The 25,351-nt window shown below is 59.4% G+C and overlaps 17 protein-coding genes across 17 annotated transcripts; 7 read left to right on the top strand and 10 right to left on the bottom strand.

The window, feature by feature from the left end:
• Positions 1 to 129: 129 nt before the first annotated feature.
• OT_ostta05g02350 (unnamed product) lies at positions 130 to 1,356 on the top strand (the record flags this gene model as incomplete). The annotated part of the gene is made up of 1 exon (XM_022984253.1): positions 130 to 1,356. One exon carries the CDS (start codon positions 130 to 132, stop codon positions 1,354 to 1,356), a length of 1,227 nt encoding a protein of 408 aa, XP_022839003.1.
• Positions 1,357 to 1,424: 68 nt separating this feature from the next.
• Positions 1,425 to 2,342, bottom strand: OT_ostta05g02340 (Peptidyl-prolyl cis-trans isomerase, PpiC-type; the record flags this gene model as incomplete). The annotated part of the gene is made up of 1 exon (XM_022984252.1): positions 1,425 to 2,342. One exon carries the CDS (start codon positions 2,340 to 2,342, stop codon positions 1,425 to 1,427), a length of 918 nt encoding a protein of 305 aa, XP_022839002.1.
• Positions 2,343 to 2,698: 356 nt separating this feature from the next.
• OT_ostta05g02330 (MIF4-like, type 1/2/3) lies at positions 2,699 to 3,871 on the top strand (the record flags this gene model as incomplete). The annotated part of the gene is made up of 1 exon (XM_003079293.1): positions 2,699 to 3,871. One exon carries the CDS (start codon positions 2,699 to 2,701, stop codon positions 3,869 to 3,871), a length of 1,173 nt encoding a protein of 390 aa, XP_003079341.1.
• Positions 3,872 to 4,057: 186 nt separating this feature from the next.
• Positions 4,058 to 4,525, bottom strand: OT_ostta05g02320 (Transmembrane protein 18; the record flags this gene model as incomplete). The annotated part of the gene is made up of 1 exon (XM_003079292.1): positions 4,058 to 4,525. The coding sequence occupies one exon, from the start codon at positions 4,523 to 4,525 to the stop codon at positions 4,058 to 4,060; it is 468 nt and encodes a 155-aa protein (XP_003079340.1).
• A 43-nt stretch (positions 4,526 to 4,568) lies between these two features.
• On the bottom strand, positions 4,569 to 5,000 carry OT_ostta05g02310 (F-box domain; the record flags this gene model as incomplete). Its single annotated transcript, XM_022984250.1, has 1 exon — positions 4,569 to 5,000. The coding sequence occupies one exon, from the start codon at positions 4,998 to 5,000 to the stop codon at positions 4,569 to 4,571; it is 432 nt and encodes a 143-aa protein (XP_022839001.1).
• Positions 5,001 to 5,190: 190 nt separating this feature from the next.
• On the bottom strand, positions 5,191 to 6,866 carry OT_ostta05g02300 (Peptide Chain Release Factor eRF1/aRF1,N-terminal; the record flags this gene model as incomplete). Its single annotated transcript, XM_022984249.1, has 3 exons — positions 5,191 to 6,465; positions 6,601 to 6,617; positions 6,830 to 6,866. 3 exons carry the CDS (start codon positions 6,864 to 6,866, stop codon positions 5,191 to 5,193), a joined length of 1,329 nt encoding a protein of 442 aa, XP_022839000.1.
• A 135-nt stretch (positions 6,867 to 7,001) lies between these two features.
• Positions 7,002 to 8,108, bottom strand: OT_ostta05g02290 (Drug/metabolite transporter; the record flags this gene model as incomplete). Its single annotated transcript, XM_003079289.2, has 1 exon — positions 7,002 to 8,108. One exon carries the CDS (start codon positions 8,106 to 8,108, stop codon positions 7,002 to 7,004), a length of 1,107 nt encoding a protein of 368 aa, XP_003079337.2.
• A 116-nt stretch (positions 8,109 to 8,224) lies between these two features.
• Positions 8,225 to 9,075, top strand: OT_ostta05g02280 (Small GTPase superfamily, Rab type; the record flags this gene model as incomplete). The annotated part of the gene is made up of 3 exons (XM_003079287.1): positions 8,225 to 8,315; positions 8,435 to 8,507; positions 8,598 to 9,075. The coding sequence occupies 3 exons, from the start codon at positions 8,225 to 8,227 to the stop codon at positions 9,073 to 9,075; spliced, it is 642 nt and encodes a 213-aa protein (XP_003079335.1).
• Positions 9,076 to 9,155: 80 nt separating this feature from the next.
• On the bottom strand, positions 9,156 to 10,898 carry OT_ostta05g02270 (WD40/YVTN repeat-like-containing domain; the record flags this gene model as incomplete). The annotated part of the gene is made up of 1 exon (XM_003079286.1): positions 9,156 to 10,898. The coding sequence occupies one exon, from the start codon at positions 10,896 to 10,898 to the stop codon at positions 9,156 to 9,158; it is 1,743 nt and encodes a 580-aa protein (XP_003079334.1).
• A 215-nt stretch (positions 10,899 to 11,113) lies between these two features.
• On the bottom strand, positions 11,114 to 12,613 carry OT_ostta05g02260 (Alpha/beta hydrolase fold-1; the record flags this gene model as incomplete). Its single annotated transcript, XM_003079285.1, has 1 exon — positions 11,114 to 12,613. The coding sequence occupies one exon, from the start codon at positions 12,611 to 12,613 to the stop codon at positions 11,114 to 11,116; it is 1,500 nt and encodes a 499-aa protein (XP_003079333.1).
• A 243-nt stretch (positions 12,614 to 12,856) lies between these two features.
• Positions 12,857 to 14,467, top strand: OT_ostta05g02250 (Ankyrin repeat; the record flags this gene model as incomplete). The annotated part of the gene is made up of 1 exon (XM_003079284.1): positions 12,857 to 14,467. The coding sequence occupies one exon, from the start codon at positions 12,857 to 12,859 to the stop codon at positions 14,465 to 14,467; it is 1,611 nt and encodes a 536-aa protein (XP_003079332.1).
• Positions 14,468 to 14,526: 59 nt separating this feature from the next.
• OT_ostta05g02240 (N2227-like) lies at positions 14,527 to 18,213 on the bottom strand (the record flags this gene model as incomplete). The annotated part of the gene is made up of 1 exon (XM_022984248.1): positions 14,527 to 18,213. One exon carries the CDS (start codon positions 18,211 to 18,213, stop codon positions 14,527 to 14,529), a length of 3,687 nt encoding a protein of 1,228 aa, XP_022838999.1.
• A 133-nt stretch (positions 18,214 to 18,346) lies between these two features.
• Positions 18,347 to 19,474, bottom strand: OT_ostta05g02235 (N2227-like; the record flags this gene model as incomplete). The annotated part of the gene is made up of 1 exon (XM_022984247.1): positions 18,347 to 19,474. One exon carries the CDS (start codon positions 19,472 to 19,474, stop codon positions 18,347 to 18,349), a length of 1,128 nt encoding a protein of 375 aa, XP_022838998.1.
• A 50-nt stretch (positions 19,475 to 19,524) lies between these two features.
• Positions 19,525 to 20,184, top strand: OT_ostta05g02230 (Mitochondrial inner membrane translocase subunit Tim17/Tim22/Tim23/peroxisomal protein PMP24; the record flags this gene model as incomplete). Its single annotated transcript, XM_003079281.2, has 1 exon — positions 19,525 to 20,184. The coding sequence occupies one exon, from the start codon at positions 19,525 to 19,527 to the stop codon at positions 20,182 to 20,184; it is 660 nt and encodes a 219-aa protein (XP_003079329.2).
• A 1,206-nt stretch (positions 20,185 to 21,390) lies between these two features.
• OT_ostta05g02220 (Serine/threonine-protein kinase, active site) lies at positions 21,391 to 23,577 on the top strand (the record flags this gene model as incomplete). Its single annotated transcript, XM_022984245.1, has 1 exon — positions 21,391 to 23,577. The coding sequence occupies one exon, from the start codon at positions 21,391 to 21,393 to the stop codon at positions 23,575 to 23,577; it is 2,187 nt and encodes a 728-aa protein (XP_022838997.1).
• A 165-nt stretch (positions 23,578 to 23,742) lies between these two features.
• On the top strand, positions 23,743 to 24,297 carry OT_ostta05g02210 (unnamed product; the record flags this gene model as incomplete). The annotated part of the gene is made up of 1 exon (XM_022984244.1): positions 23,743 to 24,297. The coding sequence occupies one exon, from the start codon at positions 23,743 to 23,745 to the stop codon at positions 24,295 to 24,297; it is 555 nt and encodes a 184-aa protein (XP_022838996.1).
• A 73-nt stretch (positions 24,298 to 24,370) lies between these two features.
• Positions 24,371 to 25,351, bottom strand: OT_ostta05g02200 (WD40/YVTN repeat-like-containing domain; the record flags this gene model as incomplete). Its single annotated transcript, XM_003079278.2, has 1 exon — positions 24,371 to 25,351. A coding segment is annotated over one exon (981 nt), but the record flags the coding sequence as incomplete, so codon positions are not given.

The following is a 25,351-nucleotide window of genomic DNA, read 5'->3' as shown; positions in this document are numbered from 1 at the left end:
CCCTCGTTCTCGTCGTCGTCGCCTCGACCACGGGGTCGTCCCCTGGACGACGACGCCTTTCCGCGCGCGGCGTGGTCGTCGCCCATGCGCGTCGTCCACTGCGGACGTCACATCGCCTCTCGCGCGGCGATGGCGTCACCCGTCGCGCGCGCGTCGCCCATCGCGCGAACGCGCGCGCGAACGCGCGCGAATGGACGTCACGGACGACGCGAAACCGTCGCGCGCGCGCTCGATCCCGCGGAGGCGGACGATTTTGAGATCTTAAGTCGCCTGGCCACGGTGACCCTGCGCACGCGCGAGGCCGCGCCCGCGTCGCTCGCGTGGCGATCCGGGGAGGATGGATCGGTGGAGTCCGTCGTGTCGTCGTCGTCGACCGCGAGGGACGCGCTCGGTGACGCGCGGGTGAACGTGTACGCGGCGCGATGGGCGGTGGAGCCGTCGACGCCGAAGGCGACGGCGAACGAGGACCGGTCGACTGTGATGCTGAAGGAGTACGCGGGTGTCGACGCGGCGGCGTTCGCGGAGACGGAGGTTCGAGCGTATGAACGATTGCTCGAGGATGACGAGGTGGATATCGTGGTGGATAAGTATGGAAGAGGTCCCGGGATGTTGCCAAGACGGAGACTACCGGTGGCGCGCCTGGTGGGGTATTTTTCGAGCGCCGCGATGGACGGCCAAGGCGGAAGAAGTCTGTGGACGGCGCAGGAGTGGCACGGCGTGCGTATGCTGGGAGAGTATCCCAGAGCTGAACAGGGCGAGACATCGCGAGCGATGGGCTTCTGGCCTCCGGTGCAGCGCGTTCGGGACCAGCCGACCAAGGCGCGGGCGAGGTACGTTCGCCGCGCCGTCGAGCAGTGTCTTGCAGGAGTGTGGTTCGCGCACGAGCGAGGCGTCGCGCACGGTGCGATTGATGGTTCGACGTTTCTTTGCAGTACGTTCATGGATTCAAAGGCGGATGACCTGGAGGTGCGGTTGATAAACTTTGGATGCAGCTCGCTGTGCACGCCGGAGAGTGTCGTCGTCGATCTGAAGGCACTCGCCGCGACGCTCACCGAGCTCATTTTTTCCGCCTTCTCCTCTCGCGGGACGGCCGAGTCGACAACCGCGGAGGCGCTTCGTCGAGTTTTCGTGGACATTCACGATCTAGACTTTGCTCGTATACGAGCATATTGCGAGGAAGAGCCCGACTGGTCCGACGCGTGCGACTTCTTGGCGGAAAGCGGAGGAGAGTACTGGGAGCTCTTGAAGGAGCTCTGGCGAGCGGAGGAACTCATGGATGGTTACGGCGTGACCACTTCCGCGGGAGACTTGGCGGAACGGGCAGGATATTTGCGTGAACTCCTGAACGATTATTAGCGCGAACGCGGCACTCGACTTGATTGTATTTGGATCGCACATTGTGAGCAAGCAATAGCAAAATCAGTTTACAATTCTTCGTGCAAAGAGCGCAAGTGTTCGTGCAAGCGGTTGCTTAGGTCGTGGTGATACTCGTCGGCGTGAAGCGAGTGACGCTCGTCATCGCGTTGGCGCCGCCGGCTTGCTCGCTCCGCCTTTCGCTTGGCGCGTTCCTCTTGATACTTCTTCTGCGCCTCGGCGCGCTCCATCCGTTCCTTGCGCATCTCCTCAGCCTTTTGTCTCGCGCGTTCCTTCGCCTCCTCGTCCGCTAGATGGCGATGATGAATCAACATGACGTGCCACCCGTTTCGCGTCTCCACCGGTCCCACCACGGTTTCCTCCGGCGTCTTCGAGTCGAACACGACGTTCTCAAAATCTTTCGCCATCTCCCCTCGCGGGAAATACCCCAGATCCCCACCATCACTTCCCGTCGGACACTCGCTGTACCGCCTCGCCAACTCCGCGAACGCGTGATCGAGCATCCGCGCGTCGTCCGCGTGCGGCGTCAACATCTCCGCGTAATCCTGGCACTTTTGTTTCCCTCGATCCCCGCTCCCGCACAGAATGTGCGAGACGTGCGCGATATCGTGCGCCGCGTTCACGATCTCCAGCCTCGCGCGCGCGTCGACCCCCACCCCCCTCCACGCGACGCCGACGCTCACGACGAGCGCGCACGCGGTCGCGACACCGATCGTCCCCGTGCGTCTCGACATCCGCCCGCGATCGCGCTCGGGTGACCACGCGCGGGCGTCGCGGCGCCGTCCCCGTCCAAGGGCGCGCGCGCGGCGTGCGTTCGCGCGAAGATCGATCGCGCGCGCGGGGTCGACGGTGACGCCCGCGCGCGCGGCGTCGACGGCGGCGATGGAAAGAAACACTCGAAGCGTTTTCAACGTCACGCGCACGGGGCGCGGTCGCCCATCGATCGGGTCGCGGTCGGTCGGACACATCGCGGTCGGTCGGACACGCCGCGGTCGGTCGGACACATCGCGGTCGGTCGGACACGCCGCGGTCGGTCGGACACGCCGCGGCGTCGACACGTCGGATGGCGATCGATCTCGATCGACGCGTCGACGCGTCGACGCCGCGCGATCGCGGCGCGCGCGACGGCGTCGACGCGTCGGTGAATCATCGGTAGCGGTGCTCGACGCGAGGGCGTGCGTCGACGCGCGCGACGGGGTGGACGCGAACGCGCGCGCGGGGTAACTAACGACCGGGCACCGAAGGCGCGCGCGCGCGTGAGGGGACGACGGGCGACGTGGCGTGTGGCGACGATCGAGGCCACGGGGACGATCGAGGACGGAGCATGGTGTTGCTCACGGCGGAACAGCAGCGGGCGTTCGACGCGACGCTGCGGAAGCGGACGCAGTTGGAGGCGGCGGCGCAGAGGGGGGCGGAGGGACGGGCGGAGCGTTTCGAGCGAAAGTGGACGGACGGACACGGGGTGCTGCACTCGCGAGCGTCGGGTCGGGGACAAAAGGGCGATGAGACGGTGAAGGTTTTGAGCGTGATCGATGAGTCTCCGGTGTTCGCGCTCGACGCTGGGGATCCGAATTACGACTCGACGGAGGAACCGTTCTCGCTGCGGTCGACGCCGGGAGACGCGGCGAAAGCTGACGTCATCGTGGAGTACAAACGAAAGGCTGAGACGATCATCGACGAGTACTTCAACTGTTCGGATATCGATGAGGCCTGGGCGAGCGTTGAACGACTCGACGCTCCGGTTTACGAGCACTTTTTCGTCAAGCGCCTCGTCACGCTCGCCATGGATCGAGGGAATCGCGAGAAGGAAGCGGCGGCGACGCTACTCAGCGCCCTGTACCCAAGCGCGCTTTCGGGAACGCAGATCCAACGCGGTTTTGTTCGCCTCGTGGAATCTGCGGATGATTTGGCGATCGACGTCCCTGACACGGCTGAGGTTTTGGGAATGTTCATCGCTCGAGCCATCATAGACGATCTGTTGCCGCCGTCATTCCCGGATAACGTCGCGGCCATGGACACGTGCGAAGGTAAAACGGCGCAAGAAACACTCTTGCTCGCGCACGGTCACCTCACTGGTCCCGGTCATGTCGATCGCGTGCTTCGCGCTTGGGGCGATTTTGACAAGTCGCCACTCGACGCCGCGAAGCTTCAAATCAAGTCTATGCTCGACGAGTACGTCGTTACGAACGACGTCTCGGAAATCCGTCATTGTTTGCACGACTTACACATGGCCTTCTTCCATCATGAATTCGTCAAGAAAGCGCTCATGCTCGCTCTAGAGGCGCCGAAGGACAGCAACATTGTCGCCAACATTCTCGGCTTGCTCAAAGTCCTTGGAGACAGCGCAGAGTTGAGCATGAGTCAGCTTCAAAAAGGTTACGCTCGTGTCGAAGGCGTGATTGAGGACTTGAGCTTGGACGTCCCGGATGCCAAGTCAAAACTCGAACACGTCAAGAACATTTGTGTCCAACACGACATAGTAAAATTTGATGCCTGATGGTTGCGGGAGCGCGCGTCGCGCCATCATTACCTTTCTTTTCCGTCCTCACGCGCGTCGTTTACCTCACTCGAAGTGCACCGAATAGTCTGTTGTGAGAGTGTAACAAAATCATCAATCCATAATATGAATCAACATTTTTACATAACATACATGGTTCTACCATCGGTGGAGCGAGGACAAAGCTCACTGCGTCTTCTTCACACCCGTCTTCCTACGCTTGCGCGCGACCTCGACCATCATCCCCGTCATGATGTACAACAAGTTCACTAAAATAAAAAGCGTCGCCACGACCAAGGGCGTGGAGAGGACGATCGAGATGAACCGTCCGCGCTTGTCGAAATAGTTCTGACTCGCAAACGTCTCCCAGTGCGCGTCTCCTAACGAGTTTATCCGCTCCGCCGCGAGTACGACGACGACGCAGATACAGAACAATCCACCCTGCGCCCGATCGCTCCCGCGCGTCGACGCGATCGCAATGAACAGACACACGTGCGCGCAGAGAAGTAATTTCAACCAACCCTCGGACCAGTCTACGGCGTGATAAAACCCCATCCACGCGTCGACAGCCTCGCGCCATCCACCAGCGCCGGCGCGACCACCTCCGAACGCCCGTTTCGCATCCCGCAACGCCGCGTCCAGAGCCTCGTCCATCGAAAATTCGCGCGCTCACGTATGGCGGGTCGACCCGAGCAGCTCACGCGTAAATACGCGTCCCGACCCGAACGCGCGTTCGAGAATCACACTCCCCGTAGCGCCCGGTCACGATCGCCTTGAGCGTCTCTACCGCCCTTTTGTACTCGGCTTTCAGTGCCCCTCTGGGCACCGCGACCCCTTGCGGCGGCGCGAACGCGTCGCCAAAGTCCCTTCGCAGCGCGTCTCTCCACCTTCCGTCGTCTCGCAGCGCTAACCGCCTGAGACGTCTCGACACGCACTCCGCGCGCGCTAAATCCGTCCCGCACAGGTGATCGAGGACGAGCTCGACGAGTTCGTCCGGTAATTCGTCCACGAGCGCGCACGTCGCGAGCGGTTTCGCGTGCGTCGAGCGGTGCCTCGGGATAACGGTCGAGGACCCGGGGACGGGACTCGCCGGACGCGGACGCCACGCCGCGAGGGCGTACGATGTCATGAGTCAACGCACGGGTCACGGGGAATCGTCCGCGTCGTGGAACGGCGTCGACGCGGGGGAGGTCCGTGCGTGCGTATGTGGGGAGCCTCGAATTGGACGATAGTGCATTTGGAAGCGGGCGAGCGCAGAGGACGGTGTCTGTGGCTACTACTGTGGATTGAAATCATGGGTGTCTGGAAGCAACGCGGGCTTAGATGAAACATTCGGAGTCGTCGGAGTCCCAAGCGTCGGAGTCGGCGTCGGCGGCGACCTCAAAAGCGGCGAGGTCAACTTGGTAACGCAATAAACCACCGACGCCCCCGAAGCCTCGGCAGAACTGGTTGCCCTCCTGAGACTTATCAGAGATTATCTCCAAAACACAGCCAAATTTTTTGTACTCCTCAGCGATCCATTCCAATAATGGGACTGTGTCGACAACTTCCAAGTCGTTGCCGTCGGCATCGCGTACGTGATCGTTCCCGTCGGCGGCGATTTCCTCTGGACGAAGGTACTTGATGTGCTCCTCTTCCGTCTGACTGTTCTTGAGAGACACGCGCTGAATAGCGAGGTCTTCCCAACAGACCAATGTTTCCACCGCACCCATCTCCAAGCACGTTAGGGTGTCGTTGATGCCGAACACGTACTTGCCAGTGTCCTGCGCGATTTCGTCGAAGAACTTACCCACCAATTTCTTCTCTTGAATAAACTTAAGCGACGAAAGGGTGTCCGCAGAGAGCTCAATGGCTTGATTAAAGCCGTTCTCGCCCCCGTAAGACACATCAACCACGGCGAGGACTACATCCTGCAAGCGTTGATCGAAGCAATCAGCCTCGGAGAGCTTGTTTTTGAAATCCGCCGAACCGGCGAGCACAAGGCCCGCGACGTTGGGCCTGTCGTTCGTGATGAAGTGCTGCGTCGTGAGCTCAGCGACCTTGGTTAGGTAGTTTTGACGCTTTTCCAAACGCAAGCGCGCGAAACGAAGCGCGGACTGACCACCTCTACCGTGTTTCTTTGGCAAATCAACGCTAATCTTTTGTAAAATTTCGCGATGGTTACCGCACACCGTTCCAAAGAGTGTTCCGTTACCGTCCATGACGACGAAACCGTATTTTTGGTCGTTTTGCAATAAATCGCTCAACGCCGAGGTATGGAACTTGTTATCGCACATATAAAGCGACGTATTGATCGGTTTGAAGGGTTCGAAATCGATCCTCATCTGTCGTTCCTTGCCCGATTCCGTGAGCACCGCCCCGCAATACACCACTAAACCATTCGGCGGCACCTTCGTGTACAGCTTCAACCGCTGCTGCGCCGAACCGATGGCATCCAGCACGGACTGTCGGTTCACCCGAGACTTAATGTTCGTCGCCGTGCCCATCTCTTCCACCAACATCTTATTTACCAAGTTGATCTGCCCCTTCGGCGGGATCACGAGCGAAATCATCGAAGTCCCGTTTCCTCGCGCATCCTCGAGCTTCTTGATGAGCTGCGCGCGAATAATACACAGAGCACTTCCGTCAGTCCCTCGCTCTTCGCGCGCGTCGTATCGATGATCGTCGCCACGAGGGCGAACCGAGAGCGAAACGATCTTTCGCTCGAGCCGCCGTCAAAGTTTTCGTACCTTTCGCATCTTCCATACTGCGCGCGGGCGAGCGATCGGCGCGAGGCGTCAGTCATCACGGTTGCGTGCGCGCGCGCGGTCCAGCGCGCGTGCTCGCGCGCGCGCGCGGGGGCGGAGCGAGTGAGACGGGCTCGAAAGACCCATCGCGGCGGCGCGTTCGAGCGGAGACGCGCGCGCGATGGACGACGACTCGCGCGGCGAGGCGCGCGGTGTCGACGTCAAAACGCACTTTGGATCTCTTTCTCATTCGCCTCGATGTCGCCCATGGCGCGAGACGACGAGGGGAGGAAGGCAGTGAGGTCTGCGGCGATGACTGGAGCACTTATGTGTGCGCCGGGCGAGCGAGTCCAGGTCGCGGTCGAATGCTTCATACATGTCAACTCTTCTTCGTGTCTATCGATCTAGTGCTTCGCGTCGGCTAAGAGGATGAGTGCCATACCCGCGAACATGATCATGACGTAGGGCAGGCGGCGGGCGATGGGTTCCTTGAAGAAGACGGCGGAGCCCAGGACGCTTGCCAGTATGCTTGTACGCTTTGCGGCGACGGCGTAGCTGGTGAATATATAGTTCAGTGCCTCGAGAAAGGCGAACATGGAGGCGATATCGAGGAGACCTATGAGGGCTATGGCGACGGCCACTTTCTTCGAGGCGGCCAGCGCGACAAATGCGCCTCGACGACGGATGAGAACGTACGCCAGAGGGAGCACTAAGAGAAACGCGCGCTGCATGAACATGAAGACGAGCAAATCCGTCGTGTGCAGCTTGCCGAGCTTATCCAGATCTGCCACGAGCGCGTACATTGCGGCGATGCCGAGAGTGATTAAACTCCCGGGATTCGCCCGCAAGGTGGACATTTGCGTAGTGAGCGAACGTCTAAGGCAACCACGCTTCGCGAGCTCGGCGTCGTCAAAGTGCCAAGACGATCCTGCGGGCACCAACTGATCGAGCGGTCCTCGGGCACTCGGGCGTCTTCTCGTACCGAATGTATTTACGCTGTCTTCCGCAACGATCCCTCCCTCCTCTAACCTCGGACTCTTCTCCAACTTTCCCTCCTCACCCGTAGCCCCGTTCGCGTTCAACATGTACGCTCCGGCGGTGATCACGCACACCCCAGCCACCCCTTGCGCCGTCGGCGTCTCGTGCACCAAGAAGAAACTCATCACCAGCAAAAACAACGGCGTGAATGCGAAATACGGGACGCACAGCGATAGCGGCGTCAACCGCAGCGCGTGTTGCAGCGCCGCCGCGCACGCAAACTTCAGCACCCCCGCCGCGAGCGCCAGCAACACGAGCTCCGTTTGCCCGTACGCCTCGATCAGCTTCTCGCCTCTCCCTCGCGCGAGCACCAGCGCGCCCAGGACGACGACGTTCACGATCTCGCTCAGCGCCACGATCTCCACCGGCCGCGCCCGTCCACTCGCGAGCTTTCTCAGGTTATCCTGCGACGCGTTCGCCGTCGCCGCGGCGAACGCCCAGGCGTATCCGATCGCGTGTCCCTCGAACTTCATCGCCGTCGACGCGCGCGCGTCCGGCGCGTCGGCGCGGGGCGATCGAGCGATTCACCGATGCGCGCTGTGATGCGGTCGCAGTGCGCGACGCGTGGACACATCCATCCGTGAACGTCATGTCCGCATCGGCCTCGTCCTCGCGCGGGGGCGGGGCGAACGGGGCGCACTACGATCATCTGTTAAAGCTCCTGTTGATCGGTGACAGCGGTGCGGCGGCGCGCGCGCGAGGCGGGAGGCGCGCGCGGACGACGCGTGTCGACTCGAATTATGGCTCGTTCGACGCCGAGGAAGACTGACGACGAGCGATGCCGCGCTCGATGACGTAGGCGTCGGGAAGAGTTGTTTGCTCCTGAGGTTTAGCGACGATCAGTTCACGACGAGCTTCATCACGACCATCGGGTGGGTGTAGAGCGCGCGCGCGACGCGACGCGCGAGACCGGTGGGGCGAACTGGATGACTGACGCGTGCGACGCTCGCGATGCGACGCAGGATCGATTTCAAGATTAAGACGGTTGAGCTCGGAGGAAAGCGGGTGAAGCTGCAGATCTGGGACACCGCGGGGCAGGAACGGTTTCGAACGATTACGACGGCGTATTACAGGGGAGCCATGGGGATTTTGTTGGTGTACGACGTCTCAGACGAGCGGAGCTTTGAGAACGTTCGAGGATGGATGCGAAATATTGAGCAACACGCGAGCTCGAATGTGAACAAGATTTTGATCGGAAACAAGTGCGATGTGAAGGAGGATAAAAGAGTAATCTCAAAGGCGCGCGGGCAGGCGTTGGCGGACGAGTTCGGGATCCCATTCTTTGAGACGAGCGCCAAGTCGAGCGTGAATGTGAACGATGCGTTCATGACAATCGCCGGGGATATCAAGAATCGCTTGACCGGATCGAAGGGCTTGGGCGCGCCCAACGCGATAAACTTAGGCGATAGAGCGGCGACAAAAAGGGCCAGCTGTTGCTAGTTTGTGGGCCCATTCAATTTTTTCCTCGCTAACAACAACGAATTGTGATAACATGCTATACTTCTAGTCATTCTATGGTCTCACGCCTCGGTCAAGTCCTCGGTGCGCGCGGTCCCAACGTCGGAGATAGATTCGTCTTTGTCACCAATCGACGCCGAGAGTCGATATCCGAGTAAACTCAGTGAGCTCTCGCCACCAGCGACGATCTCGCCGTGGTGATAAGGATGTGCAGCGACGGTGTATATTTTTGTCGATGTCTCGACAAATACCGGAGGCCGCCCCGAAGCATACCCGCACTCGGGCTCGCAATCGAGATCCGCTACTGTCAAACCATGCACCCAATGCCGCGACTTTGACGACGAGAGGTCTAAAATTCTCACACCAGGCTTTACTCCGAGACCGACGGCGATCGATCGTCCGTCCGGTAGCCAGCATGCCTTTCGACGTCTCAAGTCGCTCGTCGGTAAATCGTATATGCCGGGCAATAGCGTGCCCTCGGGTAAGTTTGCCGGTCTAGGTGCCTCGAGCCAAGGCGGTGGCGGACAGTGCGCGTGCGTCACGCACGGTTGCATCAGATCGATTATGCCGCTCCAACCGTTGGTCAGGTGAAATCCAAGTCTTCTGTGATCATACGGATCGTAATCGATCCAGTGCACCCCGGTGTGCTCTATTTTCATTTCCGTCCCGAGCGCAGTCTTGGTCAAGAGCTTTGCCATGCTCAGCTGAGCAATGAGACCGTAGCGCTGTGCCTTGTCACCGAGCGTACCGAAAACCGCAGAACCCTGCGCGGCGGGTTTTCGCATGTCCCATATCAATATTTCACCGTTCACCGCATCTCCGCCGATCACGGTGTGGCCGTCTTGGGACATCACGATTGACGAAATCGGTGACTTTACATGTGAGCACAACTGTGCCGTCTGCTTTCCGCCCGCCGAACGGGTGTCCCACACGTACGCCTGCCCATTTCCAGCACCCGCAATGAGACGATGCGGATCGCTCGGATCAAACAGCATCTCTCGCAAACCGTTTGCGGCGGGTTCGTTTGTCGCCGTCTGTGCCTTGAATTCGTGCAACACGAGCGTCTGCTGCGCCATACCTCGTGGGCCAGGCACGCGCGTCGAGTTTCCCTGATACCCCACGATGGTATTCGACGTATCGCAAGTTGTCATTATCATGGAACGATCGCGATTCCATCGCAGAGACTCAATGTACCGTCCCGTCGCGAGTTTTAAAGTTGGCGCGTACAGTTCACCGCAGTGTGCGCGAAGCGTCGCTACCTCTTGTACGTCCACTGCGCCCGCCACCGTTCCTGTGGTCACCAGCTCTCCGCTTACATCGAACTCGACTGCGCTCACCGCGTTATTAGCTGCTGACGTCACAACCGATGACACGTGCGGGAGCGCGCACGCTCCGTACTCGACCGTCGCCCGCGCCGCAGTTCCGCTCACCGACGCCCCCATCCGCCTCTCTGCCCTCGCGCTCGCTCGTAAATACGCACGCGTATTTAAATCGTGCAACACCGACCGACCGTTCCCTTTTGCGCTGCGTTCCGCCCGTCGTCGCTCGTTCCGTACTTTCACGCCGTACGCGTACGCCGCTCGCTTCACCGCCGTCGCGCCGTCAACCGCCGTCGTCGTCCCGCAGCCGCTCTCGCTCGTGCGGCGAGCGCGCCCGCCCGCCTCCACTAGACGAACCCACAGCGCGCACGTTGCCGGGTTGACGTTCTCGTCGTCGTCGTCGTCGTCGTCGTCGTCGTCGTCGTCGTCATCCTCCGAGCGCGTTGTTTCGTTGAAAATGATTGTTTTTGACGTTTGCGACGGCATCGTCGTGCGCACGAGAAAGGCGTCGAGTGGACCGCGTCGCACGTCCGATGACATCGCACTTACGTTTCGAGCGAGCGTGTCCGCGCGAGCGGATGCTCGGAGACGTCGATAGATGAGGGTGTGTGCAGGGCTGTCGCTGCGGCGTTCGAGCGCGCGAGAGTACAAATTTTTACCGTGAGGTTACAAGGGACGCAATCGTCCATCGGATTCGCGTATTAGAAGGCTGCGAACCCGGCGTACGAATTGTCGTTGTCGATAGAGAGCTTGCCAAAGACCGGAAGTCGCAGGGTCTCGCTCCCGGACGGGTTCGCCGGAAGTATGACGCCGGGAAGGTTCAGGGCGCTGCCGACAGATGCGGAGCGCTGGAGCGCGCTCGCCGAACCACTAATGTTTTGTGCAGGATCCAGTGCAGCTCGGAGAGCGGCCTCGGCGCGTTCGCGCTTGAGCTCAGCGGTCGTGAGCTCCTCGCGAAGACGTTTGATGCCTTCACGGAGCTCGCGCACGTCTTCCGAGCTTTCGAGAGCGGTGAAATCAGGGACGCCTTGACGGGTGTCCACGCACTCACCGCGGCGCCACTTCGCCATAACTTGATTCAACTGCTGTATTTCGATCAAGAACGAATCGTGGCCGTGGGGCGAGTCGACTGTGTAAAGCTGTGAGTTGGGCAGTGCGTCCGCGAGCTCTCTTTGAAGCGCGTACGGATACAAGACGTCGCTGAGAATGCCAACCACGAGAGCGCGCTGCTTAATCTTCGCCAAGACGTCGAAATAATCCCCACGCCCACGAGAAACGTCGTGTGAATCTAGGGTGTAAGTCAGCTGAATGTAACAGTTTGCGTCAAACCTCCGTATGAATTTTTTCCCTTGATACTGAAGGTACGACTCCACGGCAAAGTATGGCAGCTTCGTCTCCTTTTCGTGCGCCCGAATCCCCAACTCTATCTCCTCTGCGGGTTTAAACTCACTCATGCTCGTCCTCGAAAATCTCCCGTCCACACTCGCCGGTGCGCGATAGCTCAACATGGCCATCATGCGAGATGTCGCCAAACCGGCGTTTGGTCCGTCATCGTGAGCGTACGCTCCGCCCTTATACTTCCCATCGCTCATGATCGCATATCTCTGCGCCTCACCCATCCCGATCGCCCAGTCCGTGTGTCTTCCGCAGCCCGCTATCAACACCATGGTCTCCACGAAATCGGGATACGTCGCCGCAAACTCCAGCGCGAGCATCGAACCCATCGACCCGCCCATCGCGCATCGCACCCCGTTCACCCCGAGCGAATCCAATAGCATCTTACACATCGCACAGTTATCCCTGATCGTTACTGGCGTTGGAAAATCCACCCCATACGCCCCTCCATCGCTCTTCCTCGGATCGACGCTCACCGGACTCGCGCTTCCGTACGGCGACCCTAGGTAGTTCACGCACACGACGCAATCCTTACTCAAATCCAACGCGTATCCGTCCCCTTCACCCACGCACTCCGCCCACCACTCGCGTACGTTCGAGTTCGACGTCAACGAATGGCCGACGAGCACGACGTTATCTCTCGACGCGCTCAGCTCGCCGTACATTGTGTATGCGCACGCACAGCGCTCGATCGCGTCACCGGATTCCAGCGTGAGAGGTTCGTTCAGGACGACCAGGGTCGCTTCCGGCGGGGCGCCCGTTTTGACGTCGCCCATGTGATCATCCGGGACCTCCTGGGCGCTCATCGAGAGCGATCGAGCGCGCGGGCGAGTGCGGCGACGCGGCTCGCGCGAGATCGGCGTCCTCGATACCCCTAGTGTTAGGGTATAGGGTATAGGGTTTGCGTACGTCGCGTGAACCGAAAACGCATCGACGCGCGCGCGGTCGCCTCAGTCGCGCGCGCGCGTCCGTGACCGCGTCTCGCGCGCGCACTCGACGTATTATCTGTCGTGGACACAGATCGTCGTGCGCTCTGGTCGTCTGACACGATGCCGCCGAGCGCGGAGGCTCGAAGGAAGGCGCTGGATGATTTCTTTGAGAGCGCACGCGAGGACGATGTGGAGACCTTAGACGCGGTGCTCGGGAACGATTCAGTGAAAGTTGACGATCGAGATCGTCATGGACACGCGGCGACGCATCACGCGGCGGCGCTTGGGAGTGAACGCGCGCTAAAGTCGTTGATCATGAGGAAAGGCGCGGATGCGGACGCCGAGGACGACGACGGACGAACTGCGCTGCATCATGCGGCGGCGAACGGCAGAGACGCGTGCGTGAGATGTTTGATCGACGAGTGCGAGGCGTGGATCGATGTGTGCGATGGGCGGGACGAGACCCCGCTGATAGCGGCGTGCAGGCAAGGGGACGCGACGACGGTGGAGACGCTATTGGCGCGAGGAGCGGAGACAAACGCGAGAAACGTCGATGGGTGCGACGCGTTCGTGGAGGCGGTGTGCGTTCGTGGAGACGTTGAAATCGGGAAATTGTTGATCAAGGCTGGGGTCGATCCGAAACGGGCGCGCGTGCGATGTGGGGCGGGCGGAGCAAACGTGTCGCGTTCAGCGCTCAACGTTGCGTGCGCTCTCGGACGGTACGGCGCAGTGAAATTTTTGATCGATGAATGTGGGCTCGAAGCCAGTGGATCCGACTGCGCAGATATTGATTACATGACGCCACTCATGTCTGCGGCGATGATGGGCGAGGGGGACGTTGTTGAGTACCTTCTCTTGAGCGGCGCGGCGGCGACAGCACATTTGACAAGCGAGGACGGGTTGACTGCAGCGGATATGTTACCCGACAACTCCGAACTTCATGAAGTGAAGCGCAAACTCCAAAATTCGGCTGCAAAAGCGATGCAATCGCCCAGAGCTCGGAGTTTCATCGCCGCGCCTCGCGATGACGTGCCAAGGAAATGGTCGACAGGCAAAAACGGAGGCGGCTCGCGCGCTGATCCGTTGGAGGTTCGCATGCGTTCCTGGATTCAGGCGGGCGTCGATAAATACGAAGGCGTGCCGCGAAACGTTCGCGAAACACTGGAAAAGCACGCGGTTCTAACGAAAGAAATAGAACTGCGTTCTTTCCTCCTAGGACTGATCGAGGACGACCAGTTTCAAGAGGACATGCAAGATCCAAGCGTGCGCGGCGCTGTGGATGACGTCATCAATGACTTTCACAACGTGACCAAATATCGCGACAATGCGAGAATCATGCACGTGCTCACTAAGTTTCGCCATGTTCAGCGTTTCTGTAAAGATCGTGGAGAGAAAATAACGTTTGATGACATTTTGGCGCCAGATGAAGCAAAACTGGAGCGGCATCGAGAGCGTTTATCAGAACTCAAAGCGGCTGCGGGGGTTCTCTGGGACGACGCGTTGTTGGCGTTGAAAATATTCACGACTGGGGAAGATATGGAGGCATTAGCCAAGTCTTCTTTCCCCGTCATGAGTACTTGGAAGCGCACCAAGCTGCTGTTCTCCGATATGCTTGAGAGCCAAGGCGTACACGCCTTCGTCAGCTTGTCAATCTTTGCAATCGCTCTGTACTACTATTGGGCTCTCGGGGGATTTCGGCGCAAACAATGGGAAAACATCGCCGTCACCTAATGCTATAGATCTACGATAGATATTAATTGAGCTAATTCGCGCGGTTTACTTTACGTCTACTACGCGCCGCGATAGCCGAACACCGCAGCACCAACCGCACCGATTTGGCTCGAGGTCTCGCTCTTGCCGACGGATCCATCGTCCCTCAAGCTCGGTTCCCTCGAAGCTCGACTGAGTCTTTCTAATAAATCGCTCGCTCGCTGCATCTCGTCATCGAGAGAAGGTACTTTGGATGGAGGCTTCACAGGGGATAGTTTTGGCGCTGGTGACGATCTCTGAGACATCGACTGAGGTGAAGTTGCAGACCTGTGCCGCGACGACAGCTGTGGTGATGATTGCATCTGCGACACATCTTCAGCTTCAGTAACTTTCCGGATAATTGCAGTCGCCGGAGCACTCCTGCGAATTTCTTCGAGCTCACGTTTTGCTTTGATGGCGACTTTCTCTGCTTTTGCCGCGGCGGCATTGGCGTTGCGCACTGCGTCTTTTGCGGCTGTCTTCGTTTGCTCCACTACAGCGTGAGCTCCCTGCAACGCAGTCCAGGTATCCTTCAAACGCTTTTCCAGGCGCTTGTTTTCGTTCTGAAGAACCAGAAGACGCTCGCGCTCGGCGATGCTTGCTTCTTTCAAATTGGTTTCTAAAGCAACCAACTTTGAGGAGCTTGACAAAGATTTTTCTTTAAGAGCTTCGACTTGTGCGCTGAGCTCAGCTTGCCGTGTCTCTAGTTCTTTTATGATGAATTCCTTTTCCTTCGTAAGGTCCATAGCAAGCAAGACTTCGCCCTCTAGTTTCTGCTTCATCGTATCCATCGTCGCGTTCATCTCAGCTGTTGTCTGCTTGTAATTGTCCGCTGCGTCGTTGGCCTTCGCCGATACTTTCTCAAGGAGTGAGCAGGTTTCGACTAAGTCGTCCTCCATCGCGTCCTTCGCAAGTCGCAGTTCTTCGCAAGTAGTCTTCATCTCATCTAGTTCACTAGTTAAGCTGAGATTTGCCTCATGTGCAACGAGAAGCTCGTTGCGAACTCTCTCGAGCTGCTCGGCAAACTCTGTCTCTTTCTCAGCAATCGTCTTAGATGCGCACACGGCCTCTTCGCGGGCGCGCTGCTCTTCGTTTTGAGCGAGTGTCATCATTTCCTTCGTTTGATCCAGCTCTTTCACGAGCGAAATGATCTGCTTCTCGGCCAACTCACCGGCATCTCGTAGACGAGCTTCGTAGCGTCGTTTGACAGCCTCTATGCTTCCCGAAGAATTCGCCGCGATTTCTTGCGCCTCAACGAGCTTCTTGCGAAGTTCCAGCGTTTCCTGTGTCAAATTCTCCCTCCTGAGCGTCGAATCTTGCGTGAGTTGTCGAATTTCATCCCTGCTTTGACTGAGCGCTCTCTCAAGCTCGTCAATTTGGCTATCGAGCGCAGAAGCTCGCCGCTCTGCCTGCTCAACTTTGGACGACGAATCTTCGCGAACTTCTTGCAACTCGAGTGTGAGATCGCTGATCTCAGCTCGTAAATCCTCCTCACGGCGCATGTACTCCATGTCGAGTTGATCATTACGTTTCGCCGCTGCGTCTTGCTCGATTGTTTCAAGATTCTCCCTGAGTGTAGATACGAGGGTTTCAAGCTCCATCACCTGAACTTTGACAGCTCCATTGTCAGTTTTCAACGAATCTATGATCGTATTTGCATCGCTGAGCTTGGTCTTGGCTTCTTCGAGCTGTTTCGCGAGCTCCTGCGCTCGACGTCCACTCGCGCTAACAGCTTCTTGCACAGCACGCGAAGCCGCCGCTTTACTCGACTTGAGCGAATTCTGAGCGTTCGCGAGCTCCGTCTTGAGCCCTTCAAGAGCGCGTTGACTCAAATCTACTTCATGTTTCAAACGAGCGACATCCTTTACGGCTTCGTCCCTCGCGTCTTCGGCTATTTTGAGCTGGGATGTGAGTCCGGCGGCGCGCGATTCAGCGGCTTTCGCAAGTGCGTTTGCAGCATCCAACTCGACATCCAGTTGTTCTTGCAACTTATTTTGTGACACTGAGCTCACAGACACCATCTGTAGCTGCAAATGCGCTTCTTTAACTTGATTCGACATCTCTTCGAGCTCTTTCTTCAAGTTGAGAACCATGGCATCGCGTTGCGAAACATTGTCTAACGCTACTTCCGTTGAGCGACGCGCTTCCAACAAATTCTTCTCTGCAACGCTGAATCTCTTGCGCTCTTCCAGTAACTCAGCCTCGCTCTCCTCTATTGACTGTGCTGCAGCTGTCGCGGCATCGTTTGCAGAGAGGAGTGCCCGCTTGAGCTCGTCTACTTGCGTGGACTTGGACTCGAGTTCAACGATTTTCACCGAAAGCTCGTCGATCTGTCTCTGCTTTTCCTCCATGTTGCGAAGATCCGAGACAGAAGAGCTACCCAATTCCGCATTTAGCTGTTCTTCTCGACGCTTGTAGTTATCAAGATCCATGGAGAGCTGCTGAATTCTGGCGTCTCGCTCACTGACCAACTTTTCTGACTGCGTCGCGCGAGCCTCTGCGGAATCCATGGCCGCACGCGCAGCCGAAATCGCCTTCTCTGCAGCAGTCGACGTATTTCGGACTAAAAACATATCACTCTCAGCCTTCTTTGCTTTCTCTTTCGTCTCCACGTGTAACTTTCGTTCTTTCGACAGCTCCCCTTCGAGTTCAGCCGTCTTAGAGGCAAGTTGCGAGAGTTGCTCCTTGAGCGCATCCAACTCTTCCTGATTTATCGCAGCGGCTTCGGCTTCCGATACGCGTCTCTCTGCTTCTTCTTTCTCTAAGCGTAGAGCCGCCTTGTTAGCCCTCTCATTCTCCAACAAACGTTCCAGAGCGACATGCTTCTCCTGCAAGAGATTCAGTTTGGCCAAGGTCTCCTTGCTTGCGGATTCCGCGGCACTGAGTTCCTCCACTCTTGCGCGCAAACTCTCAATTTCTTCAGCGCCACTCCTATCGCCCCCGTCGCTAATCTGGGCCTCCAATGCGGCTCTCATGGACTCAACAGTCATATCAGACTCTTCCTTGATCGTCGAAGCCTCCTCTAACGCCCGTCGCAACTCTTCCCCTATGCGAGCAATCTCCGCAGACTGCTCGCTCGCCTTTGACTGTCCCCGCGACCGCTCATCCTCCAAAGTCGTCTTCAGCTCATCTATTTGCCCCTGAAGTGCCGATATCACGCCTTCTTGTCTCGCGCATCGATCAGTGAGCTCGATTTCCCGCTGACTTTCTCCACCGCCGCCTGCGTCGCCTCCGCGCGAGCCAGCCTCTGCTTCCACTCTTCTCGTCAATTCCCGTTGCTCCTCCAACTTCATCTCCAGCTTCTGTGCCTTCTTCTTAGCCGTCTTCAGCGCCTTCTTATATTCATCTCGATCCCTCTCATGCCTTTTCGAACCCTCCGTCAACGCTTCCGACTTGGTCTCCAGCTCGCGCTCGAGCGTCTCGATGCGTTTCTCCAAACGCGCCTGCTCGTCGAACGCCCGTCTCGTCGCCGCCATCGCGCTCGTCGCGTTCTTTTCCTGCACCGAACGAAGGCGATCGATCTCGCGTAACGCCGCGGGAAGATCCGTGGGTTCGGGCTTCTGCGAGCGCGGTACCGCGGACATCTTTACGGGACGAGGAACAACACCTTCGTCTTCGTCTGAATCTTTCGCCCCGTTCACCTTGTTCGCGGTCGCTCGAGGTGACACCATGGGAGATTTCGACGACCCGCGAGGGTGTCGAGGGGATTTCGACGCCCCGCGGGGCATCGCCGCGCGGACGCGGGACGGGGTGTGAGGGGGCAATTCCAAACGTGAGCGGGACGCAAACGCGGGCGTGTCAGCGAGTGGAACGGCTACTGAATCTACGCTGGAACCTCACTCGTCTATGGCTCGCGCGCGGTCACCGCTTCGTGGCAACGATGAATTCGCACGAATACGTCGTTCTATGCATCGATCGTGGGTCGCTCGTGTAATCAACCATCTTTGTCTCCGAGCGTTCGATGTCTAAACCGAACGTCTTCGCCGCTTCGATCACCTCCTCCAGAGAGAGCTCGACGCTCTGCTCGCTCTCGTAATCTTCCCAGTGATAAAGCAGAGGTCCGAAGTTCACCCACACTCCGCCCGAGCGCAGACAATTGGCGATGCACTCCAAGTACTCGACGACGTTGTGTCCAGTGTCGATGAAGAAGCAAGTCACCACCGCGTCCCACATCCCTCGTTCGTTCGCGCAATTGTACACCGCCGAGAAGTCCCCTGCAGCCATGCTCATGCACGCCCCGGGAGGAAGCTTAGCGTCGCCCGGAACTTCGTCTGGGATGTGCGCGCCACGCCACTGGTCGCCCGCCGCTCGGTGGTTACTGCGAACGTGCAACCACGGATGAATCTCAAACTCTTCCCTCCTCGACGTCGCGTTCAGCATGAAGGACGAAAACAACAACATGTAATAACTGTACTCGTTTCCTTGCGCGTCGTACCCGCGCTTCGCGAGCTCGTACACCAACCGTCCCAGTCCGCACCCTGGAACCAACACGCGCGGGGCCTCGCCGTCGGGACTCCCGACGCTCGCATCGATCGCTCCCAACCTCTCCTCGAGCGCTTCAAATATTTCATCGTACACCGGATCGCGCTCGCACTTTCCCTCCTCGCTCCAATCCCTCCACGCGTTCTTCAACACGTATCGCACTTTCTCCGCGTCCTCCGGCGCCGCGCGAAACTCGTCATCCGCCGCCCACTTCTCCACCTCCGCTCGAGGCACCCGGAGATGATCCGGCGCGCGCTCATTATCGACGAACGTCCACACCGCTGAACTGAGAAACGACGCGTTGTTCGCCACGCACTTCGGTCCCACGCGCTCCACTCGCTCGAGCGCTTTTCCGATCGTCTCGTGCGCTGTCGCCCCCCCCAACCGTCGCCGCCATCGCTCCAAGAGCGCGCTCGCGTCCTTGTCGTACTCGCACACCGCTCGGACGATCTTCAAGAACGCCCGGTGCTCGCGCTCGAGCTCGAACGGGGTGGTCGGGACGTCCATGATGTGACGCTCGGCTGATTCGAGCGTCACCACTCGCTCGCGCGCGCGGCATGACGAACGACGCGTCGAGCGCGGCGGGAGAGACGCTCGATGATGCGAGCGATGTCATCGCGGACGCGCGTTCGATGTCGACGGTCGAGGCGACGGCGATGAGGAAAGATGGGATCGCGGACGCCGCCGCCGAGACCTCGACGAGCGAGACGAACGACGACGACGCGACGGCGATGGCGAAGAAGAAGAAGCCGCGACAGCGGAAGACGTACGAGCGGGTGAAGCTGCCGACGCCCGAGGAGGTGTATCAACAGGATGCGATGGATAACTGCGCGCTGAAGACGGGGATGTCGTTCGCGCTGGGCGGGGCGCTGGGCGGGGTCATGGGCGTGGTGTTCGGCGCGTTCGAACCGATGGAGATCAGACCGGCGGACGCGCCCAAGGTGACGATCGCGGAGAGTGTGAAGCAGGGCGCTCGAGCGGCTGGGGCGCGATCGTGGTCGTATGCGAAGGGGTTCGCGCAGTTCGGCGCGCTGTACGCCGGGAGCGAGTGCGTGGTGGAAAAGGTTCGAGCGAGTCACGATATGATGAACAGTGCGTACGCCGGTTGCTTCACGGGTGGAGTTATGGCCCGGACGAGTGGACCGCAAGGGATCGCGATGGGATGCGCGACGATGGCGGCACTGAGTGTGGCGATGGATAAGCTCATGGACCACTAACGGGACCGGATCAGCTGTGCGTGACGTGAGACTCCGCTCCACTCACTCCTTCTCGAGCGATGTAATCAGAAAAAACAAAATTTTATTACAAGGAGTACGGTACAGTAGACTTTAGCAACATGGACGGCGCACTGGATGAAATGTATACGGCAGCCGTCGAGAAAGAATCTTGTTGAGTACAGAAACGCGTTTGCGTGCCTCACCTTTGTGGTGGTACAGATGGGACAAAAAGAGATCATGAAAAGCTGATTCAACTGTCGCTCTCTTCATCATCCCCGTCGCCGTGCAATAGCATCAGAAGTACAGCACCGTCGTAATCGGTCAAAATTGTCGCTGAGTGCAGCCTCGGTAGAGTGTGTTTGTCACCCTCGGAATCTGGCACGCGCTTAAGCTCGTACAGTCTTCCATCCTCCAGGTGGTGCGTGTAAGTGGACGAGGAGTGCTTCGGCTTGGCGCGCTTGAAGGGGGGTCCGACGTAGTTTTCGCCGCCACGGTGCGGCGTGATCTGAACGGCACGCTTGCGCCCTTGCGGGGCCAGCGGGAAGACGTTGCCATTGTCGTCGGCGACGACGCGGCCCGCCTTGAAACGAACGCCGCACGCGTTAGGTGACGTTTGACACACATCGAAAGGTGACGTTTGACACACATCGAAAGGTGACGTTTGACACACATCGAAAGGTGAACGAAAGGGCGCGCGCGGGGTCGTTTGTGGACGTCGAACGACGAGTCGTGACTCGTGACCCGTCGAGCGCATCACCGCGCGGTCCAGGGGAACGTCCCCCGCGCGTCGCGCGCGCGACCGCACTCGGGCGACGGGCGCGGACGATCGCGCGCGCGTCCACGGCGCGCGCGTGGACCACGCGTCGTGACCTCGAGCGCGCGCGCGATGGCGTCGCGGGCGCGGGGTGCGGACGACGCGAACGATGGGCGATCGCGCGCGCAACGGCTCGGGGGCAACGGAGCGACGGACGAGCGCGCGGAGCGCGGTGAAAGGGCGCGCGACGATGGCGTCCAGCGCTCGGTTTCGGTCTCGCGCATGGCGCGCGCGACGCCGTCGGGCGCGGTGAGGGCGTCGGGAGGGATCGGGGGCGGACGCGCGCGAGCGCGGAGACGTTGCTGGAGGAGTACCGCGCGGCGACGAGCGCGGAGGAGTCGAGACGGGCGAGGGAGGAGCGAGACGCGCTGGTGGAGGCGGTGCGAGAGAATATGGAGCGCCCGGAGCCGTGGTTGATGTTCTTGGAGAGCGAGGAGGCGTTGTACGTGGGGGCGGAACCGACGACGGAGCTCGGAAAGCCGAGCGCGGCGACCGGGAGTCGAAACGGCGTGAGTTTGCATCGCCTGTACGAACTCGCGACGAAAACGATTCCGAGACGAGGGAACGTGAACGATGAGAACTATGTGCGAATATGGCTCGGGCTGGCGAGGCAACAGATGCTGAGCAACATGGACGACGCGAGGGACACGTTTAAATTTTTAAAGTCGTGCGGCATCGGACACAAGCACGCAATTTATTGGTGCGAGTGGGCGGCGTTCGGGTTCACGTTCAAGGGGCGGGAAAAGGCTGTGAAGATTTTGAAGCGCGGGCTGGACTCCAGGGCGGAGCCGAGAGGTGCCATCGAGTGTTTCCTCGCCGATATCGAGGGGCAGCGGTACGAGCCGGTGCAACACACCCAGCACACGCCGTTTCCATCGCTCGCGCCGCAGTACACGTCCGCCATCAAACCCGTGAAACCGCGTCACGCAAACGAGATGGAAGATGACACGAGAGCCGCGCCTAAGGCGCCCGTCGTGGCGACGCCTGGAAATCTATCCAAACGCGCCGCGGCGTTGGCAAACTTTCAAGCGACGCCGACGGCGAAATTCACCGCGCCGACGCATCAGGCACCGACGCATCAGGCCGCTGGAACCGCGTACGTCACTTCGTCGACAACCATGCCTGGAAGCGTGAGCAGCTATCACAGCGCGCGGACTAATGGTTTTCGAGGCGCTGGAGAGAAGACGGAGAATTCAATGCCGCCTCCATCCTCGAGTGGAATGGACGCCACGGTGACGCTACGAAGTAGACTGGCTGAGGCCAAGGAGAAGTACAGCGCCATGAGCGCGTCCAGAGCGCTGGTAGCTGAGCGTACACCGTCCGCGGCCGAGCACACGCCGATGGATCCGCCGAGGGGGGCACCATCTCGACCGCGAGCGACAGAGCACACTCCCGCAACTGGCGGCGAGCGGCGCGTCGAGAGCGGCGCCATGGCGAGCGCGGATAAGCATCCGAACCGTCCACGTGAGGATGACAACACGGTCTTCGTGAATGGGGTCAAATACACGAAGCTCGAGTGCGTTGGACAAGGGGGGACATGTAAGGTTTTCAAGGTGGTTTCTCCGAAGCGGAAAATTTTGGCTCTCAAACGTATTCGTCTGGATGGCAAGGAGAACGAGACCGTCGCGGGGTTTATCGATGAGATCAAGCTACTGAAAACGTTGCGAGGTCGGGATAATATCATTCAGCTCATCGATGCGGAGGTTTGCCCGCGGGAGAAGCTCATCTTCATGGTGCTAGAGTTCGGCGAAATTGATCTCGCTCACATGCTCGCCAAACGCGAGAAACAGCGCGAGAACAACGGCGGCGGAGGTATCGACGACAACTTCTTGCGCTTGTACTTTGAGCAAATGGTCGAGGCCGTTAATACAATTCATGAAGAGCGCATCGTGCACAGTGATCTTAAGCCTGCGAACTTCTTGTTCGTTGAGGGCGCGCTCAAGTTGATCGATTTCGGCATCGCGCGAGCCATCCAGACTGAGCAAGCTCCGGATCATACCAACATCGTGCGCGACCATCAGGTTGGGACAGTTAATTATATGTCACCGGAGGCTATCTTGAACGGGCAAGCGTCCGCGTTAGGCGGGCCGATGAAGGTTGGACGCTCGAGCGACATATGGAGTCTCGGCTGCATTCTGTACCAGATGGTTTATGGACACACACCGTTCAGCAAAATCACGGGGATGATTCAAAAGCTCCACGCCATCACCGATCCTCGTCACGCCATCTCGTTCCCGCCTCTGCCGGTTGATAATCCAGCGCTTATTGACCTCATGCGTCGATGCCTGGAGCGAGATCCGAGGAAGCGGATATCCGTCAAGGAGATCCTCTCACACAAATTTCTGCGACCCGTCGCCGACTTGGCTTCCCCGGCTTCGGCCGACGCGGGGCTGTCGATGACCCAGCTCGCCGACCTCTTGGCCCAGATCCAGAAATACGGCGCCAACGTCGATGTCGGTGCCGTCACGACGGAGGTTTTCCGACAGATCTCCGCCGGCGAGCCCGTGGCGCTCTCACCGATCGTTCGCCGGCACTCACGCTTGGCACGGTACGGCGACGAAAACGTCGCGCCGTCGTGAGCGCTGACGCGCGACCAGAAACCACCTGACACGACACCGACACCCACTGTGCGCGCCATTTCGCGCATCGTAGCTCGCTTTGCAATCACATCAAAACCTCGAGACTTGCAGAGTTAGTTACGCCCGCACTCGCCCGCGCGCCACGCACCACCGCTCGCGACTGTCATGGCGAACGTCGTCATCTTGCCAGGCTCCGGATGCGCGCCGACGATGCAGTGTAACTACTACGCCTGGCTCAAGAGCGCCCTGGTGGAGCGAAACATCGTGCGCGACGTTCGAGTCACGACGCCGGCAATGCCGGACCCACATCTGTGCAGACAGAAAATTTGGATCCCACACTGCGAAGACGTCCTAAAGTGCGACGAAGAATCGATCGTCGTCGGGCACAGCTCGGGAGCGGTGTGTGCGCTCCGATTGGCGGAGCGAAGGAGGCTCAGGGCGATCGTTTTGGTCGCCGGGTACGACGACGACTTGGGCGACGCCAACGAGCGGGCGTCGGGTTTTTTTGACAGCGCATTCGATTACGAAAAGATCAAGGAGAACTGCAGCGGAAGGATCGATTGCGTTATCGGGCTGAGGGACGGATTAGTTCCGGCGGAGATGCAGAGAGAGTTGGCAAGTAAGCTCGGTGTGCGCGAGCCGACGATTTGCGAGAAGCGAGACCACTTCTTCACGCCCCCTGCTGAGGAGATTATCGAGTCGATCAAGCGTTTCGTGTGACGCGTTCGCTAATAATCAGTTGGCTTGTATTATCTATCTTTGTACTAGTACTGCGAACGATGTTTAGTACCCGCTAACGATATGGGATGATGAAGACGTCGCCGACTGCAGAGCCGACGATGACGCTATTCGCCGTCTTCGCCAGCGAACGGACGGCCGATCGAACACCTCCGAAAGCGTCGTCCACGAGATTCAAGCGCTCGGCACAGTCGTATACGACGACTCCGAAACTTCCAGCGACGATGACGCGCCCGTCGTAGAGAACGACTATGTCTTGAACCTTCCCATCCAAAGTGCGTGAAGCCACGGCGGCGCCTCTCGTTGAACGCGCGAGATGCGTCGTGACCACACCGTCGTGACAACCGCTCACGACCCACTCATCATTGACCGTGCACAGTGCCGATACGCGCCCCCTTGTGATCGTTTCATCGCCTCCGACAACTCCGAGATCGTCCGCGGGAGACTTCGTCGCATCGAACGCGCGAACCGTTCCATCGGCGACGCCGCAAAACACGAGAGTCTCCCCGGCCCGTTCACACAGCGCCAATCGTAGGATATCACCTGTAAACAACTTCAACACATCCCCAGTCGCCTCGAATGCGCCGTCATCTCTCGCACGCCAACTCGGCGCAAAGTTACACGCGCAACTCCACGCGCGCGTCCCGTCTCGCGAAACCACCACGTCTCGCACGTACCCCGTGTGCGGCCCGAGCGCTTTCAACGGGAGACCATCGTCGTCTACACGTCGCTCGATCCCTCGTTCGTCCCACGCGCACTCCAAGAGCGTCCGTCCGCTCGTGCCGACCAACGCGCGACCGCGTCCCGCTCGCGCGCACGACCAATACGGACCACGCACGACGTCCAACGCCTCATCGCTCCTCGCAGCGAACGCCGCGACGTCCACGAGCGTCACCGCTCGTCCATCGCGCGCTTTCCCGACGCGCGCGCTTCCGGAGGCGTCGAAAACCACGAACGTTTCCTCGTCCTCGTCCAGGACGCACGCGCGCAGGATCGCCCCCGCCCCCGCCCCCGCCCCCGCGCGCCTCGACCCCGC

The sequence above is a fragment of the Ostreococcus tauri genome (assembly GCF_000214015.3).
Source record: "Ostreococcus tauri WGS project CAID00000000 data, contig chromosome 05, whole genome shotgun sequence".
Lineage (NCBI taxonomy): Eukaryota > Viridiplantae > Chlorophyta > Mamiellophyceae > Mamiellales > Bathycoccaceae > Ostreococcus > Ostreococcus tauri.
Note: the sequence above shows the minus strand (reverse complement) of the source record. Positions and strands in the feature narration are given on the sequence as shown.